The sequence below is a fragment of the Oncorhynchus keta genome, chromosome 22, assembly GCF_023373465.1.
Source record: "Oncorhynchus keta strain PuntledgeMale-10-30-2019 chromosome 22, Oket_V2, whole genome shotgun sequence".
Lineage (NCBI taxonomy): Eukaryota > Metazoa > Chordata > Actinopteri > Salmoniformes > Salmonidae > Oncorhynchus > Oncorhynchus keta.
Genome location: NC_068442.1, coordinates 13,820,915 through 13,839,805, shown reverse-complemented (window position 1 = coordinate 13,839,805; position 18,891 = coordinate 13,820,915). Strand labels below are relative to the sequence as shown.

At 44.9% G+C, this 18,891-nt stretch overlaps 1 protein-coding gene across 2 annotated transcripts in view; it reads left to right on the top strand.

Annotated features, from left to right (window-relative positions):
* Positions 1-17,945, top strand: part of btbd11b (BTB (POZ) domain containing 11b) — a 138,555-nt gene extending 120,610 nt beyond the window's left edge. Inside the window, exons 6-17 of one of the 2 annotated variants that reach the window (XM_052474817.1) lie at positions 2,934-3,023; positions 4,488-4,589; positions 5,561-5,654; positions 6,356-6,491; positions 6,783-7,015; positions 9,647-9,825; positions 12,006-12,111; positions 13,163-13,265; positions 14,284-14,365; positions 15,427-15,495; positions 15,786-15,899; positions 16,301-17,945. In XM_052474817.1, coding sequence (XP_052330777.1) covers positions 2,934-3,023; positions 4,488-4,589; positions 5,561-5,654; positions 6,356-6,491; positions 6,783-7,015; positions 9,647-9,825; positions 12,006-12,111; positions 13,163-13,265; positions 14,284-14,365; positions 15,427-15,495; positions 15,786-15,899; positions 16,301-16,510 — 1,518 coding nt within the window. In that variant the 3' untranslated portion in view covers positions 16,511-17,945. The remainder of the gene's footprint in view (positions 1-2,933; positions 3,024-4,487; positions 4,590-5,560; positions 5,655-6,355; positions 6,492-6,782; positions 7,016-9,646; positions 9,826-12,005; positions 12,112-13,162; positions 13,266-14,283; positions 14,366-15,426; positions 15,496-15,785; positions 15,900-16,300) is intronic. The other variant, XM_052474818.1, reaches the window with a different exon arrangement.
* The last annotated feature ends 946 nt before the right edge of the window (positions 17,946-18,891 follow it).

The following is an 18,891-nucleotide window of genomic DNA, read 5'->3' as shown; positions in this document are numbered from 1 at the left end:
CCACTCAACAAAACAATAAAGACTAAACAAATCGTGACAACAATGGAGTGCTAACATGCAACTACACATAAACAATATCCCACAAACACAGGTGGGAAATACAGCTACTTAAATATGATCCCCAATTAGAGACAACTATTACCAGCTGTCTCTAATTGGGAATCATACAAAATCACCAACATAGAAAACAAAACTAGAACCCCACATAGAAATAATAAACTAGACTAACCCCCAGTCACGCCCTGACCTACTCCACCATAGAAAATAAGGACTCTCTGGTCAGGACGTGACAGTAACCCTCCCCCAAGTTGCGGACTCTGGCGCAAAACCTGAAACATAAAGTGAGGGTTAGGGGGGGGTGTCTAGTATCGGTGGCGGCTCTGGTGCAGGACGAAGAACCTGCTCATCCCGCCAGCATCGGGGGCGGCTCTGGTGCGGGCCGAAGAACCCGCTCATTCCGCGGCTCCAGCCATGGAGCCAGGCTGAACACTGTGCCTGGACTGGACCTAGATACCGAGGAAGGCTCCTGCCATGGAGCGGGACTGGACACCAGCCCTGGCCTGGACATCGGTGCAGAGGAAGACTCCTGCCATGGAGTGGGACAGGACGCCGTGTCTCGACTGGGCATCGGTGCAGAGGAGGGCTCCTGCCTTGGAGCTGGACTGGACGCCGTAATCGGACTGGGCATCGGTGCAAAGGAAGGCTCCTGCCCTGGAGCTGGAGGTTCGGACCATGGGCCGTTGAAGGAGGTTCCGGATTGTGGACCATCGCAGGAGGTTCCGGACCGTGGACCGTCTCAGGAGGTTCCGGACTGTGGACTGTCTCAGCAGGTTCTGCACTGTGGACCGTCGTTGGCGGTTCCGGACTGTGAAACGTCACCCGAAGCTCTGGACTGTGAACCGTCGCCGGAAGCTCTGGACTGGGAATCGTCGCCTGAAGCTCTGGACTGGGAACCGTCGCCGGAAGCTCTGGACTGGGAACCGTCGCCGGAAGCTCTGGACTGGGGAGACACACTGGAGGCCTGATGCGTGGGGCCGGCACAGGTGGCACCGGACTGGTGACACACACCTCAGGGCGAGTGCGTGGAGCCGGCACAGGACGCACCTGACTGGGAAGACGCACTGGAGGCCTAGTGCGTGGAGCCGGCACAGGTGGCGCCAGACTGGTGACTCACATTTCAGGGCGAGTGCGGGGAGCAGGCACAGGAAGTGCCGGACTGGGGAGGCGCACTGGAGGCCTGGTGCGTGGAGCTGGCACAGAACGTACTGGGCTGTGAAGACGCACTGGAGACCTGGTGCCTATAGTCTGCATTAATTGTACCGGAACTTTAACACACTTTGCACGGTGAGTACGAGGAGTTGGCACAGGAAGTTATGGGCTGTGGAGACTTGGTGCGTAGAGATGGCACAGATGGTGCCGGGCTGAGAAGGCGCTTTCCAACGCGCTTGCGCTGCAGCATACTCCTTTCCATAACCTCTCTCCGGTATCTCTCATTACTTTCTATCGACTCCCACACAGGCTCTGGCTCACTCCCCAGGTCCGCCAACCACCCCATGTGGCCCCCCCAAAAAATATTTGGGCTGCCTTTTGGGCTTTCTCTGTGGCCACGAACCCCGGCGTTGTTGCTGTCCCCCCCTTCTCTCCTTGCGTCTCCCGCCAAAGAAGGCGATCCTGTCCTGCCAGGATTCCTCCCAAGTCCAGGGTCCCTTCCCATACAGAATCTCCTCCCAAGTCCATGTTACCCTCTCTTCCTGGGCACGCTGCTTGGTCCTGTTGTGGTGGGATATTCTGTCACGATCGTTTGATGCATGGGTGATCTGGGTTCCACATCTTTTTATTAGACATAAGTGAACCACACAACAAAACAATAAAGACTAAACGAAACGTGACGACAATGGAGTGCTAACATGCAACTACACATAAACAATATCCCACAAACACAGGTGGGAAAAACAGCTACTTAAATATGATCCCCCAATTTGAGACAACGATTACCAGCTGTGACAGTATATCTGTCAATCATTTGTTTTTTTGTCCTCAGGGCACCATTGCAAATGAGACAACTAATTCCAACCCTAACCAGAATTCTAACTCTAACCCTAAACACAACTTCTACGACTAAAATAGCCTTTTCATACTAGTGAGGACTGGAAAAATGTCTGGTACTCACAAATTTTGTCAATCGTGTATACACACACACACACACACACACACACACACACACACACACACACACACACACACACACACACACACACACAATGTTGCTAGTGAACCAGCAACATTCCATTTTCAGTTTTTAGTTTGAGGCTGTTCTGAGCTGAAGAACGCAACTCATTCCCTCCAGACTGCCTCCTGCCTTTGATGTTTAGACTGACTGAGGAGCCATTGGAAACACACTGTTCCCAGTGTCTTAGGGAGCTGCAGAACATTACTCCTCTGAGTTTTCCATGATCAACGCCACACGCTACTGTAGTTAATCAAAGTGGCTGGAGGGGGAAATTTCAAACATGGAGTCCAAGTGTGCTGTAAGCAAATCCAAGAAGTCAGATACAGGTCAAGCTGAGGATTGTTGCCATGTGTTGATGGCTTTGACTTGTGCTCATGTATCTGCGGTAGTTTGGTGAACCACGCTCGCATGATGAGTAGTAACCTTGTCTAAGACCTGAAGAATTGTGTTAGCTCACCGAGGTAATGCCTAGGCTTTAGCTCCACGAGCTAACACAGTATTGTAGGGCACAGGAGAAACTGTGCGTATTCGAACCCAGATGGTCAAACTCACAGTGTAAAGCAGCCATCCACTGTCATACTGCTTCATATCTGCTTTATTCAACTCACATAACCCTGAACATCTGGACTATCTGTCAAACAAAACCCTAACTGTAATGTGACCAATGTATCTTCTGACCCCTGACCCCTCTGATGTACATCAGGGAATGACCCCTCTGATGTACGCCTGTGTGAGAGGGGACGAGGCCATGGTCCAGATGCTGTTGGACGCTGGAGCAGACATCAACAGTGAGGTCAGTGATGATGACAACACCATGTTGTCTAGAATGATATGTATGTAGCCTGTTCCCAGATCTGTTTGTGTTGTCTTGCAAACTCCTATGGTCATTGTCTTGTTTGTCGTGATCATTCCAATTTATGTGTTGTGAGACGGGAGAAAACCCAGATTGTGTTGTCCCTCATCTGTCCCCATTCCTCTCCTGTTGCCATGCTGTATGTATAGTGAGAAGAGGGTACGGTCATAATCATGAGGCACGGGCCGCCATGCTGTTTGCTGTACACAATTTAATGACACACTGTTTACAGTTGAATTACACAGACATAACTGTACGCTCACCTTTTAGCTATTCCTTTGGTACAAAGAATGAAAAGAGAACATTAAATACTATATGTGTGAGGCATTTCTCAGGTAAGCTTTGGGGGATCTTTGGTTGTAGCCTAGTTACATGTAATGGTGGCCTATGCCTGTTAGTCCAAGTCTTGTTGAGTCACCTCATGACTGTGGAACCCACCAGCCATCACATCAGAATTCATGTCGGCCATGATAGTGGTAACCCCAGAACAAAGCACTCAACACAACACTCCAGTAGGCGGAGGATGGTTTATGTCATTGGTTATTTTGAACGCTCGTTATCATCGCAATGAGTTCATAATGATTCATCGAAATAAAGTTCAATGGAGCACGTGACTGTTTTGATTGATTAGGCAACAGGACACTGTTTGTTGCTTCCGGTATTTCTGAAGAACTGCACACACCAGGTCAAATAGAATAAACATGTGTTACTTCTGCCTCTGTGTATCCTCAGAGTAATTAAGGTCAGGAAAAGTACATTAAAGCAAAGCAAATTTGAGAAAAGTCAATTAGAGAAAAGCTCAAAATGAGTGTCCGCTTCAGAGACTCTGAGAGTTGCTCGAGGGAATTGTGTGTGCTTCGTTCACGGGTCTCTGCTCACAGCCTCACATTCATGTGCTCCCAGTTGTTGTCTCAACCCCTGATTGACTGTCTGCCTGAGAGGAAATGTGGTCTAGTTACTGAGGTTAGGTCAACTTAGGTCAGCCTTGGACTCCAGACAGACAGACCAAGGCTGGAAAAGATTGAAAAGTGGAAAGTATCTGAGTACTACACTGTTAAGCAGAATTAGACAGAATCGACTGAGTTGGTTTAGCAACAAAATCTGCAGGATGTCGGCTTTTGCCGCAGGCTAACTAGCTAATTACCTCAGGGTCGTAGTCATTAGGGCATGCAACGGAAAAAGTTTTAAAAGCGAGCAGAAAACAAGTTAGCTTTTTTTATTGTCTGTAAGTCCAAGTAGACCCTCCCTGTTTCAATCACCCCCCCCCCGGTTTGGTGCCTAATGAATACGACCCAGCTCTCCTTCCTTTAGACACCCTCCTTTAGTTGCTTGTCTTTGCTGCATAGACTAGAATTTTAATGGCTTTATATCTCTCTTCCCTGAACCTCCCTGATGACTTCCCAGGTGCCAAACACAGTGCACAAGCACCCCTCAGTCTACCCCGAAACGCGCCAGGGGACACCTCTCACTTTCGCCGTGTTACACGGACATGTCCCTGTTGTGCAGGTAGTGATGTCATCCTTTCTCACCTCATTGTGTTTTCTGTCTGTTCACCTCTCATTGTGCATCATATAGTGTCATGCAGGGTGGGGGTAAATTCCATTTCAATTCAGACAATTCAGGAATAAAATGTTTTAAAAAAATCTTAATTGAAAAGCATTGAGAATATTTGGATTTAGAGGTTTGATTTACTTCCTGAATTGACTGAATATAAATGGAACTGACCCCAATCGTGTCATGGTTATTATTATCATGACATAAATGGTGATAATAACAGCTAAAATGTGTTTTCTCCTAATCCTATGTATGTAATGTCTATTAAATGTCATTGAATGCTGAGTGACCTGAGCTTGAAAACCCAATGGAAACTGGTTGAAATGAAATGTACTAGTTTGAACGATTGTGTGATTCTCTATTTCCTCCTGCTGAAGTGCACGTAGCACACACTGCATTAACTTAATGGAAACAGGACAATCTGTTTGTCCACATTGCTAATGGTTATTAAACACAATGGACCAACATCGCAACGATCTTTCCACTGAACTGCTAAAACTAATTAGCTCTACTTGTTCAATGAAAAGGTGTAGCAGGACTTTTTCCATAGCCTCATCGAGGGGTTTCGGAAGTACATGGAAATCACATGGACGGAAAGAAGAAAAACAGGATTTGTGGTTGAATAAATGCAGATTTAGTGTTCAGGCTCTTTGGGGTAGAACTTTCCCAAAGCACCTGTAATGTTCAGTCAGATTTGGTTGGGGGCTTTTCAGTTTCATAATTTCACACTCCATTTCCCAAGCCATCTGTTCTGCCAGGCTGTAAAATTGTACTATCCAGTATGTGGTTCAGGTTGTGCTGTCTGAGTCTATCTTGGTGATGGGCCACTGATGCTCATACCAACCCTTCAGAGAGTGAGGATAAGTCTGACTCCTCGTTTCTCCCCCTTGCCTTAACCCTGCCTCACCCACTGCCCTCCACAGCTGCTACTGGATGCTCGGGCCAACGTAGAGGGCTCCCTACAGGATGGCATGGAGAACTACACAGAGACCCCGCTACAGCTGGCCTCCGCTGCAGGTACACTACTGGAACAGCATGCCTCTGACAGCCTGCAGCCGACCTTGCACAACCAATGTGGCCTACATCATGATGGCCCTGCTGATAATAACCACAAGATGCAGTGGGATGTTATGAATAGGTCCTGGATTTTGGGCTGACCACCTGCCTAGAGAAATCTCAGGGCCCCGCATTGGGGAAATAATTCAGCACTGTTATAAGTTTTCTTTTTCTGGGAGATCTAGCGTACTCATGCGCACACACACACAGACACCTTGCGGATATACAGATGTAGGATCTTAATTTGAGTCAGTTTGCTACAGTAGGAGAATAATCCTGAAGCAACAGGAAATGTGAATTATTATGTGGATTCAAATTAATGGACATTTCTTGTAGGGGTTGATACATTTTTCATTAGGGAAAGTCAATTGGGATATTTTTAAGTGGAAATTACAACATTCTGAAGCCTTTTTAACCTTGAATACACTACAAGTTTGCATTTCCTGCACACTTCACAGCAACAAAAAGGTGATCAAATTAAGATTTGACATCAGTAGGCACACTAGCGAAAATGTTCACACACACAAGAGCACAACTACGGCCTCGTGTACACATGCATGGATTGACACATGCACACAACATCTGCAACAAACCACCCTCATACACACATTCTCAGCTCAACTTGACCCGGAACTTGTAAGGCAACATTCTATTCCCCCTAGGTAACTTTGAGCTGGTCAGTCTGCTGTTGGAGCGGGGAGCAGACCCCATGGTGGGAACTATGTACCGTAATGGCATCTCTACAGCCCCTCAGGGAGACTTGAACTCCTACAGTCTAGCAGCAGCACATGGACACAGGTAACACTTCCATAGTATGATCAAAACACTTTACAGAGAAAACACATCTTTCAAACCACCCTCACACACACACACACACACACACACACACACACACACACACACACACACACACACACACACACACACACACACACACACACACACACACACACACACACACACACACCAGACACCCCCCTCCCCCACACACTCACATTGCATCGTTTTGTGTGGACATCATCATACCTTGCATTATCACTACATTATCACAACTAACAAATATTTCTGTCTCCTATCCTCCACGTACAGGAACGTGTTCCGTAAGTTGCTGTCCCAGACAGAGAAGGGAAAAGGGGACGTGCTGTCCCTGGAGGAGATCCTGGCTGAGGGGACAGAGGAGGAGAGGGGCCTGGAGGAGAGGAGTCCCTCCCAGCTGGACCTGGTCCGGACAGGCAAGGCCAAGCTCAAGGCCCTGAGAGAGGCCATGTACCACAGCTCTGAACACGGACACGTGGATATCACCATCGACATACGCAGCCTGGGTGAGTGCATACTTGGTAACACTTTATTGGGATAGTACATCTATATGGGATAGATCAGTGGTGGCTGGTGGCATTTTAAGTCGGAGGACAGGCTAATGGTTGGAACGGAACGAATGGTATCAAACAAATGGTTTCCTTTCCATTCACTCCATTTGAACCATAATTATGAGCCATCCTCCCCTCACCAGCCTCCTCTGGTATAGAGGCTCAACAAACAATCCATAGACCAGATCAGTAACATGTCAAGTTGTCAACTGCATGTCTGTGACCGTGCAACAGGAAACGATCTACAGATGTTTGACTTTTCACCCATGGTCTTATTATTTCTAAACAACATATACATTCTGTAGGCCTTTTCAGTAGTTACAGTATAGATACGTGCAGCCTTTGTCAGTATATTAGATATACATTCTCACCCTATACATTGTAATCTAAGAGATGTAATAATCTGGGGTCATTGCATCCCAGTCACATGAGGTTAGCTATATATCTTCTGCCTGTGTTGTTGTCGTTTTCCCACTGGAATGAAGGCCTGGCTGTTTGTGTAACAACCTTGTGTTTTGTTTCCCTTTTGTCTCCTAGTTGCACTGAGCTCTCTAAGTGTGTTCTCACTTCAATCACTCACACTTCAGCCACTTAAAGTCTATAATGTTAAGCAAAGATCTTGTAGTTTATTGACAAGATACAGTACCAGTCAAAAGTTTGGACAGACCTACTCATTCAAGGGTTTTTCTTAATTTGTACTATTTTCTACAATGTAGAATAATAGTGAAGACATCAAAACTATGAAATAACAATATGGAATCATGTAGTAACCAGAAAGGTGTTAAACAAATCAAAATATAATTGAGATTCTTCAAAGTAGCCATCCTTTGCCTTGATGACAGCTTTGCACACTCTTGGCATTCTCTCAACCAGCTTCATGAGGTAGTCACCTGGAATGCATTTCAATTAACTTGTGTGCAAATAAGTTGATTTGTGGAATTTCTTTCCTTCTTAATGCGTTTGAGCCAATCAGTTGTGTTGTGACAAGGTAGGGGTGGTATACAGAAGATAGCCCTATTTGGAAAAAGACCAAGTCTTATGGCAAGAACTACTCAAATAAGCAAAGAGAAACAACAGCCCATTATTACTTGAAGACATGAAGGTCAGTCAAAACTCGGAAAATGTCAAGAACCTTTCAAGTTTCTTCAAGTTCAGTCGCAAAAACCATCGAGCGCTATGATGAAACTGCCTCTCATGAGGACCGCCACAGCAAAGGAAGACCCAGAGTTACCTCTGCTGCAGAGGATGAGATCATTACAGTTACCAGCCTCTGAAATTGCAGCCCAAATAAATGCTTCACAGATTTCAAGTAACAGACACATCTCAACATCAACTGTTCAGAGGAGACTGCGTGAATCAGGACTTCATGGTCAAATTGCTGCAAAGTTAAACCACTAGTAAAGGACACCAATAATAAGAAGAGACTTGATTGGGCCAAGAAACACGAGCAATTGACATTAGATTGGTGTAAATCTGTCCTTTGGTCTGATGAGTCCACATTTGAGATTTTTGGTTCCAACCACTGTGTCTTTGTGAGAAGCAGAGTAGGTGAATGGAGGATCTCCGCATGTGTGGTTCCCACCGTAAAGAATGGAAGAGGAGGTGTGATGGTGTGGGGGTGCTTTGCTGGTGACTCTGTCTGTGATTTATTTAGAATTCAAGGCACACTTAACCAGCATGGCTACCACAGCATTCTGCAGCGATACGCCATCCCATCTGGCTTGGGCTTAGTCCCACTATCATTTGTTTTTCAACAGGACAATGACCCAACACATCTCCAGGCTGTGTAAGGGATATTTCATCAAGAAGGAGATTGATTGAGTCAATCTGGCCTCCACAATCATCCGACCTCAACCCAATCAAGATGGTTTGGGAGGAGTTGGACTGCAGAGTGAAGGAAAAGCAGCCAACAAGTGCTTAGCATATGTGGGAACTCCTTCAAGACTCTTGGAACAGCATTCCAGGTGAAACTGTTTGAGAGAATGCCAAGAATGTGCAAAGATGTCAGGATGAATACTTTAAAGAATCTGAAAATATACAAAATATTTGTATTTGTTTAATACTTTTTTGGTTACTACATGAATCCATATGTGTTATTTCCTAGTTTTGATGTCCTCACTATTATTCTAAAATGCAGAAAATAGCAAAAATAAAGAGAACCCTTGAATGAGTACTTTTGATTGGTACTGTAATTCACAGAAGACAGAAATAGAACAAAACTGTTTGACATAGAAACACCGGATATTCGTCCAGTTTCAATTTTAAAAGACGTTATTATTGAATTATTAAACATTCCACCCATGAGGCTAAAGAGGGCGCTTTTGGTCATTGGCTGCAGGAAAGGGCTACGGGGTTCTTCGGCTGAACCATTTGAAGAACTGTTTTTGGTTGCAGGTAGAACCCTTTTGCCTTCCATGTAGAATCCTTTCTATAAATGAGTTCTATAGAACCCTTTCTACAAACGGGTTCTACCTGGAACCCAAAAAGGGTTCTTCCTGGAACCAAAAAGGGTTCTCCTATGGGGACAGCCGAAGAACCCATTTGGAACCTTTTTTTTAATACATAATGCCTCTTGGTGTGTCTCAGGAGTCCCCTGGACGTTGCACACCTGGCTGGAGTCTCTGCGGACATGTTTCCTGCAGCACCGGAGACCACTGATCCAGGGCCTGCTCAAGGAGTTCAGCTGTATCGAGGAGGAGGAGTACACACAGGAGCTCATCACCCATGGCCTGCCACTCTTGTTTCAGATCCTACGAGCCAGCAAGGTGACTGGATATCAGGCCTCTATTCAAAAAGTGTCTCAGACGATTGCTGATCTAGGATCAGGTCCCACCTCTTATTCATTATGATCTGAAAGGCAAAACTGATTCTAGATCAGCACTCTTACTCTGAGTCGGGCGCATATGTCACTGTCTGCCTTCTGCTTTTCTCCATATCCACATTCCACTTTCTGTCAACTTTCAACCATATTTGTTGCATAGGGAAATTAGTTTTGCAGGAAGATCATACCAAAAATACACACAATAGAGGAATTTCAAAGGGCAATTCACAATGTGAAGGTTGTCATCAGATCCCAACACACAATCACTCTCTGTCCCTTGTCTCCATCTCCATGTGTCTCCTTTTCTCTCCTGACAGTGAAGATAATCATGTCTTCTCTCTGCCTCACAGCCAGACCCTGAAGAGATAACCTATAGTTGTTCTAATTTCCTTCTATGGGCCCTGGTCAAACGTGGTGCACTAAATACGGAATAGGGTTCCATTTGGAACTCAACCTATTTGTCTTCCTGTGATTATGTAATACAGCCCGTAGCTTCACAGTGACTGACAGAATCACCCAGAGGCCCAATCCATTTCAATTAGTGCCTTGATTTATGATTTATGCCCTCCGGTTATAACTTAGTACCCATTCTTGAAAATGCCCACCTCCTCTCTTTTTCTCCTCAAGATTCACTGCAGCATTAGATCCAACAGAATATCTCTGTAATATATTAGCACTAGAATCTCCTATTTTGAGTCTCACAATAGAATGCCTTTCATTTCCAATCTAACTTTTGGCCTGTCATGTAGTAGGGTGTGTGCATTATTGCTGAGAAAGAGAGCAGATGAATACACACATGCACATGGGCACTCACACACAAATACACACATACACACACACACTTAAGCACACACACACCTATGCTCTCTCTCTCTCTTTCTCTCTCTCTCACACACACACAAACACACACATGGACACACATTGCCCTCTCCTGTCCCATTCCAGAAGCCGCCCTTGTCCCTGTCAGGGTTGATCTATGGCAGAGGCAGTGACCCCATCTCTTTGAGACCCCAGGGACCCCGTCACTGTTTGTCCTGTCATATCCCTGCTAATGATGTGTGACTTCAAGGTAGAACACATTCATCTTCCTCTAGCCAGACAGAGTGTGTGCTATTCACACCTCCTTGTTCTCCTTGTTTAACACACACAAGGGAAGGCTGATGCACAACAGAGAGGGAGTGACACAGAGAACATTTGTACATTTGTTTTTCTGTTCACGATGTGATATGAGAATTTGCCTTGTGTTATCTTTCAGTAGTTCTACTGTGTCTCTCAGGAGAGTATACATCAGGTATCCATGTGACACATTTTAATAGCTTTTGTTTGTACAACTACGAGAGCTCAGCCTCTGCCTGGAAAGTTTTTAAAAAACACATGAACCTCCTTGTGGAGTGAAGTGGCTGGTAATTGATGTTGGAGGCGTCATGCTAGCGTGGTGCAGGGAGGCAGATTTGTTGAATACACAGGGGAATTGTTCTATAAAGCGCACCGGTCCATTGTGTATGCGCGCGTGTGTCTGCGCGTGCGCGTATGCATGCGAGTGTGCGAGACGGGTGTGTGCATGCTACTACCCCTCTACCTTCTCTCCCATAGGCTCTAGTACAAAACGCAGTGACTCAGACACACCCTCCAACAGGAGAAGCCCATTCTGTCACCGGGGAACGTCTTACACTCAATCCCGACATATTATGTTTATCATCGTCATGTGGATATACAGCACATACAACAGCATTATAGCTACAGTACATCAGTGTGATACTCACCCCATCTACAGATAAAGGGTGTGGGTCACCTGATGTCTGCAAGTGGCCTTTACTAATGGTTGACTGTGAGCTACTGTGCTTGATCAGTTAGTCGCCTTTGTGACTTGGGATATTTGAAGATTTGTTAGTGAATGTGGTAGTGGATATCTCCACATGAATATGCCTTTTAAATTATGGGTATGGAGTAATCTCGGAACCCAGAACTAAATTCTCGCATAAGCGCTGACCTCCGACCAGCCAATGGTTTGTGGGTGATGGGAGAGACTGGGTATGGAGTGTTGTATTTAAATACCCATGTATTGTGGGTAGGAGTGTATAAAACCAGTCTGATGTCTAACCCCTCCTGTCTGTTATGTTCCAGAATGAGGTAATCAGCCAGCAGCTGTCAGTGATCTTCACCCAGTGCTACGGGCCATACCCCATCCCCAAACTCACAGAGATCAAGAGGAAACAGACCTCACGCCTGGGTGAGCACTATAATTAGGATTTTGACACTTTGCAGCAATAGCTAGACTTCTACATATTACATACACTACATGACCAATCGTATGTGGACACCTGCTCATCGAACACCTCATTCCAAAATCCAAAATACTGGGTATTAACATTCCCCAAAATGTTGCCACAAAATTGGAAGCACAGAATTGTCTAGAATGTCATTAATTGTATGCTGTAGCTTTAAGTTTTCCCTTCATTGGAGTTAAGGGGCTACGCCCGAACCATGAAAACAGCCCCAGACACTTATTCCTCCTACACCAAACTTTACAGTTGGCACTATGCATTCGGGCAGGTAGCATTCTCCTGGCATCCGCCAAACCCGAATTCGTCCATCGGACTGCCAGATGGTTAAGCGTGATTCATCCCTCCAGAGAAGGTGTTTCCACTGCTCCAGAGTCCAATGGTAGTGAGCTTTACACTACTCCAGGCGACACTTGGCATTGCGCATGGTGATCTTAGGCTGCTCGGCCATGGAAACACATTTCATGAAGCTCTCGATGAACAGTTCCAGAGGCAATTTGGAACTCGGTAGTGAGTGTTTTAACCAAGTTTTAACCATTTTTACACACTATGCGCTTCAGCACTCGGTGGTCCTGTCTGTGAACTTGTATGTCCTACCACTTCGCGGCTGAGCCTTTGTTGCTCCTAGACATTTCCACTTCACAATAACAGCACTTACAGTTGAACGGGGCAGATCGAGCAGGGCAGAAATTTGACGAACTGACTTGTTGGAAAGGGTACCACGTTGAAAGTCACTGAGCTCTTCAGTAAGGCCATTCTACTGCCAATATTTGTCTATGGAGATTGCATGGCGATGTGCTCAATATTATACTCCTGTCAGCAACGGGTGTGGCTGAAATAGCCAAATCCACTAATTTGACGTGGTGTCCACATACTTTTGTATATATAGTGCACAGATTCACATGAACATAGACATGTGCCATCTGGTGGCTAAAGATAGTAATAAACTGGGTATTCAGAAGTGACTTGGAATGCATGATGAATCTGTGTGCCTTCCAGACCCTCACTTCCTGAACAACAAGGATATGTCAGATGTGACCTTCCTGGTGGAGGGCAAGCCCTTCTACGCCCACAAAGTCCTGCTCTTCACCGCCTCCGGCAGGTCAGAGCGCTGCACTGCACTCTCTCTCTCTCACACACACACACAGACAGACACAGACACACAGGGCAAGTTTTCTGGACACAGATTAACCTAGTCCTGGACTAAAACACACTTTCAACAGAGATTCTCCAATCATGATTTCTAATCTTGGATAGGCTTAAACTGCATCCTAGCATATTCCTACACTTCCCCTTGCCCCTAGATCTGAAATGATTGGATAAGTGTAAGTGAAAAGGTATAAACTCCCCCCAATCTATCTGAGGGAAAGTGAAAGCTTTTCCTGATCAGGTCACTAAACACTCCTGTCCCCAACTACCCATACATAACTCAAAACCATTAATGCCGAGGTCATTTGATCCCTATATTTCAAATGTGCTTGTGTTTCACCATATAGATCTGAATACTTGCGCCATCTGTACTCTGTTTACACCATTGACACACACCCACACGCACAGCGATTGCACATTGGCTACACAATGATGAACAATATGACTGACTGCAGATTTGTGTAGAGACTGTGTCTATATTGTCAGTGCGTTGATCCATAATGTCATTTTCTCCGGCCTTTGGGACCCTAAGAATACTCTCACTTCAGTTCCTGTCACATGTCATTAAGGATGATTGACCCGATAGGTCATACAGTGAGTGAGGACTTGTCACAAGATGGTGGATGTCCTTGACAAATGCTCTGTTGACGTGTTCTGGAGATCTGGTGGTATGTGTGAGGGGCCTTGTAAAAACCTGGATCATATTTAAATGGATGGGAACCATTACTTTCTCTATACCGTAAAACACGTTTTTTTTCAGTCATTGTGTTTTACTCTGTACCATAGAATACAGTGTATGACTTGATCACAACAGTGATTATGGTTTTCATTGGTGAAGTGTAAAGACCATGATTGAAACGATTGTGAATCAAGGTTTACTACGGTAATATCAACCAAGATAAGGTTTCTAATTCCTCATTTTCTCTATCTGGTTTGTATTTATCTCTGTCTTTCTCGCTCCTCTCCTCAAGGTTTAAGTCTCTTCTGGCGAACAGACCAGCTGCTGAAAACACATGTATTGAAATCAGCCACGTCAAATACAACATATTCCTGGTATGTTCAAAGAGAAAGCGACCGTTCTGTTTACTTAGATATCTGTTTTCCCCTTACAATCTGATCCTATCGATACATAGATCCAGAAACGATCCAGACACATGCACAGATCGGGGTCTATCTGTGCAGACCACATGCCACTTTCCTCTTCCAGTTTCTAAAGTACCCTTTTATTGTTGCGCTGAACCCACTGCTCGCAAGTCATTGTTAAATATGTGTAATTTACAGTGTGGGGAAGCTACTCTGAAAATATAGTTTACCAAGCTACCAATCACTTCACACTGGAAGAAGTTAAGCTACCCTACAGCTACACTTAAGAAACAGATAGTTGACTTAACTAAAGGTACTTTGAAAAAGTAGTTCACTACATCCAAACTACTTACATGTTCAATATGTAAATCTGAAATGTCGTAGACTACAAATTGCATGAACAGGTCATTTTTGGGTCAGATGTTAACAGAATGTGTCCATTTAGCCTATTAAACACAACAACTCTGTTTCAAGTGAGAATTGGGCAGGTCTGATGCTGAAAAAGAAAGTCAATTCTTACCTACTTTACCCATATTCTCTTGTTTAGTTCCTGTAGTTAGCTACACCACTACATGGCAAAAAGATCATTATCTACTAAAAACACTAGTGGATTTGAATTTAGATAAGCCACCAACCACCAAGCTACTGGCAAATGTAGTTCAATTACTAGCTGAACTACATATAGTTCACTACTCCCCAACACAGGTCCTTTAATTAGCCATTAATATTTGGCCATCTATTGCTTTTATGTAACTTAATAATCAAAGTCATAATTGCTGTGTCTGTGTCTGGTTCGTGCAGAAAATCTTTTTTTTGGGTGCCCTTTTTTTGTTTGAGCACCTACCCCTTAAAAGGTCTGTGCACGGCCCTGCATAGATCATACAATGTTGTGATACGTTCTCAAAATGGACTGTTCATACAACAACAACAAAAAGAACCCACATTATTTCCCATGACAAATCCATTTCCAGGTCGACTGAGTCTAGGTTTTATGAACGTTGTGTAAACGTCAGTTCTCACTACTGTTACAGCTGGTGATGCAATACCTGTACTGCGGTGGGACGGAGCATCTGCACATCAGAAACACAGAGGTTATGGAGGTAAGACTGGTACAGTAGCTCACTCCTGGACCTTGTCAGTCGTGCTGAGTCATAACCTCTACGATGCAGTGAATCTGATATGGATGCATCGATGTAGATACCTGATATGAGAAGATTAATGTTCTATTTGTCACAGTTCGTGAGAAGCAGTAATACAATATATGTCCAACAACATGTAATACTTTACCTAGCCTGGTCCCAGATTTGTGTCGTTGTGACCATAGGTCAGGAGTTAAGGCAGCACAAATAGATGCTACCAGGCTATAACTCCTCTTTTCTGGTGTGTGCAGCTGCTGTCAGCGGCCAAGTTCTTCCAACTGGAGGCGCTGCAGAGGCACTGTGAGGTCATCTGCTCTAAGAACATCAACACAGAAACCTGTGTGGAGATCTACAGCCACACCAAGGTGAGAGGGTCGAGTTGAGTTGAGAATGGATGTGTATGTGGATGGTTGGGTTTGGGGGTTGCCATGTGCATGTCTACTGTGTGTGTGTGTGTGTGTGTGTGTGTGTGTGTGTGTGTGTGTGTGTGTGTGTGTGTGTGTGTGTGTGTGTGTGTGTGTGTGTGTGTGTGTGTGTGTGTGTGTGTGTGTGTGTGTGTGTGTGTGTGTGAGGCCGTAAGTGTGCGTGTGATCATGTGTAAAAAATCTTTGCCCGTGGTTGCCTGCCTGCTAGGTGTCTGTGTTTGTCTGTGCTGCTGCAGTACGCACTGTAGGCATGTGTGTGCGTGTGAGCAAAAATGAATAGGTTTGGCATACATCTCAAACTAGGTAACACTCATCTGTTCTCCAACCTTTCACTCTATCAGTTCCTGGACTCCCCAGAGTTGGCTGCCTACATCGAGGGCTACTTCCTGAAGAACATGGTGGTGCTGATCGAGCTGGAGCCCTTCAAAACGCTGCTATACGACACGCCCCCAGGCAGCCCCGCCACGAACGTACTGCTGGACCTGGAGAAGACCCTGGGCATCCGCATCCAGTCCATCCACCTGTCCTCCTCCAAGGGCTCCATCGTCTGATTGGTTGATTGATTGGTTGGTTGATTGATTGAGCTGCTACTGGGACTGGAACTGTCTATCTGTCACCATTGTCCCCAGTACAATACATACCTGTACTGAACCACAATCGACAGTAACGTTATTGAATCACTTGCTATGCTGACTCACGTCATTGCCATTCCCCTGCAGCCTACTGAGCCTATAGGTCCGAGCAGTTAGGCAAAGTGGACAGCGCTGGAACCTCAGATATTTCTGTAGAGCTGTAGTAAAGCTGATTGATCAAAGCAATAGTGGGACTATATCACTGAGACCCAGTGAGAAGAGTGTGTGTGTCTGGGATCATTTGTAAAGCTCCAGTCAACATTGCTTCGCTCCTTGAAATTAGTCTCCAGACTGCAGTCCAACCTGCCATTGTCCACTTGTATTCTGGACAGAATCGTTGTTGGTACTTTTCTTAGCATTGTTCTGCAATCCTACATAGCTTTATAGTCTATTTGTGACTGGACCTAGCCAAACTAAACATAAGAGCAGACCTGGGTTCAAATACTTTTTGAAATCTAGTCTGCCTGGAGTGTCAGATGGGTGGGGTTTGCACTTTTGCGACTAATATATTGGTTCCATTGCAACAGGGAAGCTCAATCGCCCATTTTTAAAAGGATGTAAAACAATTTCAAATAGTATTTGAACCTAGGTCTGTTAAATGTAACGTGATATATGGACATACTGTTTGTAATGTGTTCATATCTTTCAAAGGAGTCATGCAAAGGAGAGAGGTATTGGGAAATTCTTCAAGCTACGTTTGGGAAAGCTGGAGAACGCAGGAACACATTTCCTGCACATCCGCTGTTAGAACTGTGTAAATATTGTGAATAAAACACAGAGCTTTGGCTCTTCCTGTAAGTTAATGTATATATCCTACAGATGTTTCTTCTCATGCGTCTCACCATTGAATATTGCTGTAAAAAAAACGCTCTTCTTTTCAATGTATTATCGTTCTGTATGTTTCAAGTTGCATGTCACGAGAATGACTGTTTTGTGTGTGTTCCTTTTGGTTTAAGAGTGGCATGAGACTGTAGGGGGGAGTGGGAGGAGTAGAGGAGTGATACTGTCAGCATGAATCTCTAAATGTGTAGAAGTGTACTGGTGTCTTCGTTTCAGGGGAGAACGACGAAGGGCCTGGATCTGTATTCAAAAAGTGTCTCAGAGTGGGAGTGCTGATCTAGGATCAATCCCTCCTGTCTGTTTCATCATATTCATTATGATCTAAAAGGCTAAAACAGGCCCTAGATAAGCACACGTACTCTGAGACATTTTATGGTTAGGGGCCTGGTTCAAAATATTACCAGGGTCTTATATCTTCAACCGGAGAAGCGTCTTTTGTGTTTTCCAGACATTGTGAAACCACATGTAAATGTGTGACTTCCTCTATAAAGATTAATATAAAGAATTATATGAATCCTCTCTCAACTGGTACAATTCTTGGCTCGACAACAATCTCAACTCTTTTTCCTGCTGTGAAAACTTCAAACCTAAATAAATGTTTTCCAGTTGTTGTTGGAACCTGTGGATTTGCCATCTGGTGTTCTGTCATTAGCTAGATCCCCATGGCGGAAGGTTTGGATGGTTGTCTTCGATCCCAACTAGGGACCACACACTTAGCAAGCTGTACTACAGAGAATGAGTGAGTTTTAGGTTGCATTCCAATTCTCCACCCTTCTCTCAGTGTGCACTTGCAGTCTTCCAGTCATGGATTTAAAAGTGGTGGAAACTGCCTCCAGCCAATGCTTATGCCAATCCAATGGTTTTAAATCCATGACAGTGAGTGTGCAAGTGCACACTTTGGGAGAAGTTTGGAAAATCAGGATGTAGCCTTAGAATACAATCCTGACAACGTTGTCTTGTGCAGCTGTTCAATCCATCTGTGATCATTAGATGTGAATGCCTTTAACCTGGTCTCCAACGTGATATGATCCCTTTCACTATCATCTCACTCCACGAAAGGGGGCATATCAGTTTGGATCCTGGGCTAGAATGCCTGCAGAGTGCTGCTGGAGCCCAATAGACAGGACTCAATGCTGGGAACACATACAATGCACCGTGTAAATAAGGCAGTATACAAACAGGATTGTGATATTCTTAGCAAAGTAACTCTGTGTCTAGAGGGAGAGAATACAAGTGGTCAGAGATAAGTAGTCAGCATTCGAGAAGAAGAGAGAGAGAGGCAGCCAGTCAGAGAGAAGAGAGAGACACTCGGACGAAGAAGAGAGATAGTTTAAAAGGGAGAAGAGAGAATCAGTGCCATTGTAAAAGCAGTGCAGAGAAAACAGGCGTGCCATTGTACTCCGCTCTTCTCTTCTCTAGTCAAGAATCTGTGGTTCTACTTTACGGAACTGTGCTATAGC